General features: G+C 41.8%; 1 protein-coding gene across 4 annotated transcripts in view; it reads right to left on the bottom strand.

Moving 5' to 3' along the window:
• The window catches only part of LOC109970631 (low-density lipoprotein receptor-related protein 8-like), a 76,773-nt gene extending 69,795 nt beyond the window's left edge, over positions 1–6,978 (bottom strand). For all 4 annotated transcript variants that reach the window (XM_020618334.1, XM_020618332.1, XM_020618333.1 and 1 more), the window contains exons 1-2: positions 6,849–6,978; positions 6,125–6,241 (exon numbers count right to left, since the gene is read on the bottom strand). In XM_020618334.1, the coding sequence (XP_020473990.1) occupies positions 6,125–6,241; positions 6,849–6,915 (184 nt within the window). In that variant the 5' untranslated portion in view covers positions 6,916–6,978. The remainder of the gene's footprint in view (positions 1–6,124; positions 6,242–6,848) is intronic.
• Positions 6,979–9,700: the final 2,722 nt, after the last annotated feature.

Raw genomic sequence — 9,700 nt, forward strand, 5'->3', positions numbered from 1 at the left:
TGTAATAATTCTTTAATATATTACTTGTGTGGTGTAGAAGAGAATAGAAGTGAATCATTTATTGCTTGCAAACCAATGATGGTAAGATGATGTCATGGGGTAGGACTGGATAAGTCTGACTTCTTCCTACTCCATTCAAGCATGTACTAGGTATAAGCAAATTGATATTGGATTATGTGTAAAATTATGTGTGTTGTCATATCAACTGTTTTTACATGCTTGAAAGAATAAATCAAATCAAATCAAATCAAATCTCTTATGTAACACACACAAGGAGAGGCAAAGATTATGGGGGAAATACATGCACACACCAAGACATGTTTTCAACACGGATACAGGAAAATGAATCCTCTCCTGAATTTATGACACACAGCAGATCATGTTACTGTATTCTTCTTCTGCATTTAGAGGAATAATCAGGGAGCATTACTTCAGAAGTCATAAAATACTGCTGTCAACTAGCCTAGCTGGGTAGCAAGAAGAAAAAGAAATTTAAAAAAATGAAGACACCAATACTTGAAAAGTTAAGTTGACTGGAAGTGTCGGACCTCCACTCACCCACTGGTGCCAACAGATACAGAATCACAATCCTGCAGTAAGGGTCATTGTGGATTTAGGCTTTAGTCACTCAATGGTTTAATTAATATGAAAAGTATGTGAATCGTATGCTGTGGCCTTCACAGTCACCAGATCTCAACCCAGTTAAACACCTATGGGAAACTTTGGAGCGACATGTTAACGTCTCCACCACCATCATCAAAACACCGAATGAGAGAACATCTTTTGGAGGAATCAGTGACGTGCGGTGAGGTTGACAGCTGGTGAGGCACTGACTCTTTTACAGTCAGATTTACAAATTGTATATCAGCTGTTTTTATTAGGGTTTTGATGGCTTCATTATCAGAGGTCATAATATAAAATCTGATACACAACAGTCAGTTGGGCAGATTGCCATGAAATTTGACTGGCACATTCATGTTCCCCATAGAAGGAACCATGCCAAATTTGCTGACCTTATGACATGGCCTAAGGGTGTCCTCTAGCTTATGATTAATGTAGGTATTATGGATATTGTTATAATTCCTCCTGACTTTTATTACAAATTATGTTATTGTTCTGTTCCACAGATGCTGTTGTAAACCACCATCCAGGGACCAAGATATAAGAAAATCGGTCAACACAAGAATCTGAATTAAGGCACCAAGTAAAGCAAAAACAAGATGGACTGTTTAACATAACCGACTAAATATATGGGCCGGGCAGCACGGTGGCACAGTGGTTAGCGCCGTTGCCTCACAGCGAGAAGGTTCCGGGTTCGGGCCCCACCTGGGACCTTTCTGTGTGGAGTTTGCATGTTCTCCCCGTGCTTGCGTGGGTTCTCTCCGGGTACTCCGGCTTCCTCCCACACTCCAAAGACATGCAGCTTAGGTTGATTGGTGTCTCTAAATTGCCCATAGGAGTGCGTGTCGTGTGTGTGTGTGGTTGTTTGTCTATGTGTTAGCCCTGCGATGGACTGGCGACCTGTCCAGGGTGTACCCCGCCTTCGCCCGATTGCTGGCCGGGATTGGCTCCGGCCCCACCCGTGACCCCGCTTAAGCGGTAGAAAATGAATGAATACGGAAATTCTGCTATTCTTTATTGAAAAAAATTACTTCAACATCGGATTCGAACGGCAAAGGGGCCTACAACACACACCAGCCAACAAATATTAACATTTATTATATTTTATGGTTAACTTTTTTTTCTTTTCAAGATTGACAGGGGAGGCTCTGCCTCACCTGCCTCACCTGACTGCACGTCACTGGGAGGAATGGTGTTCGTCATTCCAGTAGACTTGGAGAATCAATGCCAGGGTGCACTGAAGTACAGTGTGGATAGCTAAACAGAGCTCAACAGGACACGAACGCAAGAGTTTGGGCCATGTTTGGACAAAATCTTTGAGATTATGCTTGGTCTGGGTTGGGTTCAGATACGCAGGTCAAACTTTAGGCTAGGAAGCTGGAGCACTCAAATGTCTGTTTTGTTTAATGATAAGGGAGGAAAACTCCATACAAACTCAACTGCCTTGGGTTTGGACATTATGTATTTTAAGCTCATCAGGTACGTTAACTCTCAGGCACGGGTCGGGTTAAAACAGAAATATGCGGTCCAATCCCTGCTCTACACTGAAGCTGTTCTGGTGGCACATGATGGCCAAATTATGGAAGTAGATCACCACTACAATGTTTGACGGCACTCTAACCATATTTTGAGCACCACTCAGTTTGCAACTCAGCATGTGAGAGCATGCAGACACAGATTTGTAAATGCAACTACAGATTTGAGAGCGTAAGCCAGGTCGTGTGTGCTCTCGTTTCTGATTCTGTCCTCTCAAATTTCTCCACTGGGGTTTGTGTGAAAGTCTGGCTGTGCCAAACGTTTTGAAAGTGCACAAAACAAGTTGTGAGTGCTCTTCAGTTTGCAACTTAGACTTTGAGAGTCTGCAGGCAAAATATTGCCCCAGAGTCTCGCGTAGTAAGACTCAACTGCACATGTGTGAGATCTCCATGAAAGCACGAGGAGCTGGTGAAGTGTCAACAAAGCAGAGTCCTCACATGGAGATCTCACACATGCACAGTTGAGTCTTGCCAGATCAGACTTTGGGGCAACATTTTTAATAACTATGCAGGTCTGGTGTTTCATAATGAAAATAAACGTGTCACCCAGTGCAGCGGTGGGTTTCACTGATGTGTTTTCATTTCGTTCTTGAACAATAATGAGGCCTATGGCACAGACATTAACCGTGAGTACAGGCAATTCACTGTTGGTTTCAGTCGCTGTATGGGGAGTGTTGAAAATACTAATATATAAAATGACCAACCTTATCCTTGAAGACAATGACATAAGTTAAAGATACAGCACACTGGATTCAGACTGAAGGTTTCACTCAGAAATCCTCTGACCTATACTGGTGTCAGATGTCTGATCAAACACCAGCTAAGGTTTAAAAACTATTGAATAAATCATTGAATAATCATTAATCAAAGGTGTAAGAGTATGCTTTGTGATTCTAAAACTTTGCTCATGGTGTATTGGCAGGACTGGAGCAGAGGAGCCTGCACCTAAAAAACTGTTAGAGGAGTGGAGTGGTACCACCCGTTCTGAAAGTGCGGTAAAAGAATAAAAAGAAAGGGGGCCAAGAATTTGTTGCTGACTGAATCACAGAGGAAAAACAAAAAAACACTTTGAGCTCTATGTGGCGATGCATGTGTCTGGTCCATACTGGTGTCCACGCATATACTTTGAGTGCAATTATACGTGTACAGTATGAATGCATGGGTGCAGTGGGTGACCAGTCGGTGGGGAACAGAGTTTAGATGAGGGGGGATGGTGAGATAGATGGAAAGATGGGAGCATAGTCTGGGGGTTGGCCGGTGGGGGATGGGGTTAACAGAAACAGGGTGGAGGTTGGACAATGGTCCACACAGGGTATGATCCTGGCCTGAGCACTAACAGTCTGTTAAGAATGTTACACCTGTTCAGTGAGGCTCCACAACAAGCTCCAGTCAGCTTGGAAGGCGACACTGGCATGAGAAATGAGGTTTCTTCCTGTCGACATATTTCATAACCACGGTCTGTTACACATGTTCAGTCACTGGATTCTTGGGCTTGGCACTGTGTTGTAAAATAACAGTGTCATTACAAGCAAAATAAAAAAGTGAGACAACTCATTCAGCCATTCAGAAATTTAATTTAAAAAGTGCAACCACTTCACAGTCAACAAAGAAATAACTGTCATCTTAGCTCAGGATTTATTGTGTGCACGGGCTAAATCCTCGCCACCGTCTCCCCCTGTGCAACATATGTCATACAGGTTTACACTCCAATGCTCTGCACTGACTGTCTTTAGCCTCCTCAGATGAAGAAATAGAAAAAGGCTTTACAGAAGCAAACCTTGAGATTGATTTTAATAGTAATACATTCATTTAAATCCTGCCAGAGCTGCAGTCTCCCAGAGAACCTCTTCTCCAAAACAAACAAGCTAGAAACTGAACAAAAGTTAATTCAGTCAGTGGTCCAACACCACGAGGACGCCGGTACAGAAACAAGCCCGCCTCATGTGCCCACCCACGCAGATACAGCAACCCACACAAGGAGAGGACATGGACACAAAGCGAAGGCCGCTCGCTAATATAATGGCAAGTAATGCTGGACTGTCATAACCACCAAATGGTGGGTTGACACTAGTCTCAGATTAAATGGCTTTCAGGAGGAGTGTTTTCACTCAGACCCTAAATGTGTCAGAAGCGCTGCCTGATGGAAAAAACACAGCGGGTAATAAAACCTTGTTGACAATTTTCGGTTTCATTCATAAAAAAAAAAAGACGGGGGAAATAAAGGCTGACAGATTAATGACTTCCCCTGAACATCAGGAGGGTCGTTAGAGGGTGAGGGAGTGACATGAATTTTTTAGGAACAAAGATGCTCCAAATGACCTTATATTGCTTTTTTTTTTTTTTTGGCACGCCCAAGGACATGTCCTGTTGGTCTCAGAGACAGGACATCAATGGCAACACCTCTGGGCTAACACACATACTCTAGACGGGGCTCCCTTACTCAGACAGGTTTGTTTGAGTGGGGGATTGCAGGAGATATAGAAACAAAGACAGAGAGAGGTACAAGGAGAAATAGAGAGAGGATAGACATATGTTCATGAGGGGAGGTGCAGGAATTCCTCCTGGGCCACAATTAACCCAGACACAAAAGAACATACAGCAAACATGCAAAGCTTGGCTTCAGCTTTGGCACAGCCTCGCTGGTTTCAGCACAGGCATTCTTCTAAAATATAGGCCACTGGCTCACAGACAGAAAAGAAACTGGAATTCTATTATTTCCGCACAGAACGACACGTCCAAGATACCTGTCAGAGCTTTGTGCACTAGACCAGTGCCCCACGCAATCTGTCTCTCAGCTGGACAGCTTCTTATTTGAAGATGATCGGAAAATGGTCAATCAGCCCTCATTTTAAGAAAACAGGCTTGTTGAGCCTTCTAAATAAAGGAACAGAAGGGATGAAATCACCTGCACACACGCACCGTGGGCCTGAGGCACACACAAACACACACATGCCTAATCCCCAGTCAAAATAATATAAAATAATAAAATAAGATCCGATTTGTTGCTCTTCATAAACTCTTTAACCTTTTATGCCTTTACAGGGCACTATTTCTCAATAATTCCATAAATGTTTCCTGTAAAGAACCATGTAGTTTGGTATTAATTACAAAAAAATAGAGACAAAGTTCCAAGAATGGCTTTCTCTTATTTGTGCCACTGATGTGTACTGACCTTATCTTGGCTTCCAGATGAATTTCCATAAAAGAAACTGCTCAGTGTAAACCCCAGTTAATATTTGCTGTTTATTTAATAATTCTTTGAAATGGTATTCTTGATTCATGCTGAATTGGATGGTTGTTTGAGGACAAATTTATCATTTTGCATGAGTGGTTCACCTTCTGTGCTCTGAAGAAAGCCTCATGTTTGTGCTAGCATAGCATTTAGCAATAACTGGAAGTGTACAAGCTGATCAATCTCTAATTGTACTGGTAATTAGTACCAAATTATATGGGGTTTTTTTTTTCAGGAAACCTCTTAGGAAATTATTTAGAAATAAAATGGAATTTACAGACCTGTAAAATAAAGCATTACTGAATGCATTTTCTGGTCCATAACTTAACACTGTGACCAAATAGAGCTCGTTAAGGCAGCTTCAATAGACATTCAAGTCATGAACAGACCATTAAGTCAAGCTCTAATGGAGAGCTGATAGCAGCAGTTCCAGGTATTGTCTCAAGATCAGATTAATGATTTCACTCTAATTAGTTTTTTAACTTTTCCAACACTTGATTTAAAAAAGTCTAAGCTGAGAAAAACACAATGGGATCTGGTTTAGTGCCCATTTTGGAACACAAACTGTTGTGGGTGGGCAGCATTAGGAAGGACTGGAGTGATCTAATTAAGTCTTGATTTTTTTATTATGTGTAGGTTATTCCTATTTATTGTGATATTTGCAGAAATTGGATTGGAGGTCTTTATCCACAGTGAACTTGTCTGCCTTTATATCCACACTGATTTGTACACTTACGACAGTTTTCTTCATCACTATTGTCTGAGCAGTCGTCATCGTCGTCGCACCTCCAGATGGTCGGTATACACCTTTTGTTGTTGCACTGAAACTGTCCATCCTCACACTCGTCCGTTGCTGGAAGAAAATAAAAAAACAAGAGGGGGAGAGGAGCTTTCAGATGGGTCAGCAACAAACTGATGGGCTGGTGGAGCAAGCCTGGTAGTTCAGCTGTCATTTGCAAGCGAATGTCTAATTGCTACCCAGCATTCATTCAGGGCAGTTGGCTGAGGCTCTGGGCTTCTCCTTCACTTATTGATCTGCTCTTTAAGGATAATTGAAAGCAGTTCTGGGAAAAGCAGGGGAAGAGAAACAGAGGAGGGCCGGGGTCTGCCGGTCATAATTCTCCACAACATGCAGACAAAGATTCAGTCTGGACTAGCCTACTACTGATGCAGTACGGATGCTCACAGCCGGAAAGCCTGCCAGCCACTGAGATGCTTTTCCTGTCCTGAACCCATGCCAATGAATGCAGGGGAAAATCTACCACGCATTTAAAATCAAATAAGCCATCATTCTGAGAAGTAACGATAAAGGAAAGTATTGTTTCTCTCTTATCAAGCGCACGCGCACGCCGAGTACCGGGAGTGTATCCAGTCTCTCACCTCTCACACACACTCGCCACCTTATATATTTTGTTTCATTATTATCACCCGCACGGGGGGAGCGGGGAAACGGCACTGACCTTCGGATAAATGAAGCCTCAGGAGTAACAAATGAAAAAGTAGCAACGGCCTTATATCCGTCCACATTTCCAAAGGAGGTGATGGAGCTCATTCACGTACACAAAACAAAGCCCGAGAGCCGCTCCGGTTTCAGCGCTGCGGCGCCACTGTGGAACGCCCCCCTCTGCCTCATTGGCTGCCCGGATCGTGACGACAGTGCGGGGGCGGAGACAGGGGTATAAGAATGGAATAGAATAACTCCATTCTATTTATATTTAAATAAACATATAAATAAAATGGAATATATATTTATTTAATACATCTCAAAAACTGAATATAATAAAATACACGTTATTTATATTTAAGGAAAGAGAAAAGAAAAAATACATCAAAATAACTTAGTAAGACACAACTCATTAAATGATTTTTTTAAAACTCACTTGTTGACTTATTTCAATTCCAATACCTTGTTACTTTGTCTCATTTAACTCAGTATGCTTTCATAAAATTGTTTAAACTGAGCATCTAATAACAGCACATTTCTGCACCTAGCTGGCACTTTGTAAGGTACACGGAAATAAAGATAATTCAGTCTATAGCATGGGCTTTGAACGGATTTTGACCCAAGGACCACCACTGTGACTAAGCAACCTAGGGACCATTGTTGTATGGTGGATAGACCATTTCATTCATTCATTCATTTTCTACCCTTAGTCCCTGAACGGGGTCACGGGGGGTGCCGGAGCCAATCCCGGCCGGCAATCGGGCAAAGGCGGGGTACACCCTGGACAGGTCGCCAATCCATCGCAGGGCTGTGGATATACCAGATGGGCACTATTTTAATCCTGAAAACCGCCCTAGCTGCTCTAAATTCTACACATTTAAATAAAATTGCGATTATTCACAAACAATAATTGATACATGGAAATGTGTTTAAAAAATAAGAAATTGTGATTCCCATAGTGAAACTACATTAGCGAATGTATGGTCATGAACCACTTGCAGTGCCTTCAGGGACCACGAGGGAGACACAAACCACTGGTTGAAAACCCTGGGTCTAAATCAACAGTAGTAGAAAATCTCCCCTTCGTAAAACGTGATCATGTTTAGTTTACGTTCAAATAGTTTTAGAGGTGCTGATTCAATAGTGTGATCAATTTGGCAGCATCTCAACTGTAACCATACCATTGAATTAAGCCATCCAAATAGGTATACATGCAGTTTTTTGTAAGCCACAAGTGAAAACCTGTTTGTTCATAATATGGATATAGCCTAACCGTTAAAAAAAAAATTCTAACATTTTTTTCTCAGTTTCAGCTTCATTGATTTGACATGACTGTTTTGTGGAAAATGTAGCTTTAAAAATACCTATGCCTATGCAATAATATAAATTGTCCAAACCCACCCACCCCCTGTCTACCCACGCTTGTACAGCTTTTCAAAGAATGTCTTGGCAGCTATGTCTCTTTCAGTCTGTGTTCTTGGGTCTCTATAGTGTGAACACATCTTTTATTACTTCTCTAGCTTCACAAAGTCATGACTTTAATATTCCTTTAATAACTGTGCTGTCTTTGTGTTCATAATCTGGAAATGCCATATTCTTGTGGCAGGAGTGGGTTATGCAACTGTCTGGCTTGAAAAAAGACTGAGAGCAGGAAAATAATATGTCACCCACCTGCTGGGCTGAGCAAAATAAGAAATTAATCATTGAACAAATGCATTTTTGCATAGTATTTGTTCAAACAACCTTTTTTCTTTTACTTTTTGAGTGTACTACTAAATCTTCTCAACAAAGTACTTCTTTGTGTATGTGTGGAACAAAGTGAGAAAAAGAGATACAGTAGTGCCTGTTGTCTATATCGCATCCACCAGGCCTGTGAAATCTGTCTTAGAGCATGATGGACAGGAAATAGTGGTAGACCAGCAGGAGCAGAAACTGTAGGTGGGGATCTGTAGGTCCAGCCATTTTTCTGTCCCTGTTGTGTTTTTGTGTTTGGTTGGGGAGGTGTAATCTAGAAATCCTCACTGGAGCCACACAGATAACAAATTCTTATATCTTTATATCTATTAAAATTTAAACAATAGAAATAGCGTGGCTGCTGAAGAGCAGAGGGATGTGAAACATGCAGGAGGAAGAAGCAGCACTATAAGTTCAGCCTGTTTCAGCATCTGCACAAGTGTCTTGTACAGGACCATATCATGTTCAACAACCCCTTTATTAATATACCCCTTAAGCAATAATGTGATATTCTTCTCATCTATATGCAAATTATGTGAATGCTGAGATGAACTGCAGGCTGTACAGTTTCTCAGAGGCAGCAGCAACAGGAAAAGGCCCCTTGTACCTCTTTCATTAACCAAACTGCAGAGTTATTACTCTTACTAAACACAATGAAGTAACACACGTGTGCAGATAAAAGTGCATCAGTAGATTTTACAAGGTCTAGTGGTTCCCAGCCAGAGCGGACGCGACTGTCTTTCAAATCTAGGCCATCAGTCATTTTAATGGAGATAAGCTGAAGGATAACTTAATCCCCCCCTCAACCTCAACATATAGTAAATACACAAACAGGCACTGGCACACACGCACATATTTGCACAAACAATAGTATTTGCAGCCAATAAAGTCATGGCACTGTGGAGAAAATCAGGAGCCGGGGCCTGTTGTCATGGTTGCACAGCATCGTTCAGAATGAAGCAGCAGGAGCCGGCTGAAAGGAGGAGACACAGTGGTTGTTTAACAGGTGTTCATAACTGTTACAAGCATTATTGTCAGAAAATGAACGATGTATGTTAGCAGTACCAGCCAATGTTATATTAGTTCATTCCAGACCTGACTATTAACAAACCCTGATTCACTGTTGGGACCAGG

This window comes from Monopterus albus, unplaced genomic scaffold (genome assembly GCF_001952655.1).
Source record: "Monopterus albus unplaced genomic scaffold, M_albus_1.0 scaffold204.1, whole genome shotgun sequence".
NCBI classification, from domain to species: domain Eukaryota; kingdom Metazoa; phylum Chordata; class Actinopteri; order Synbranchiformes; family Synbranchidae; genus Monopterus; species Monopterus albus.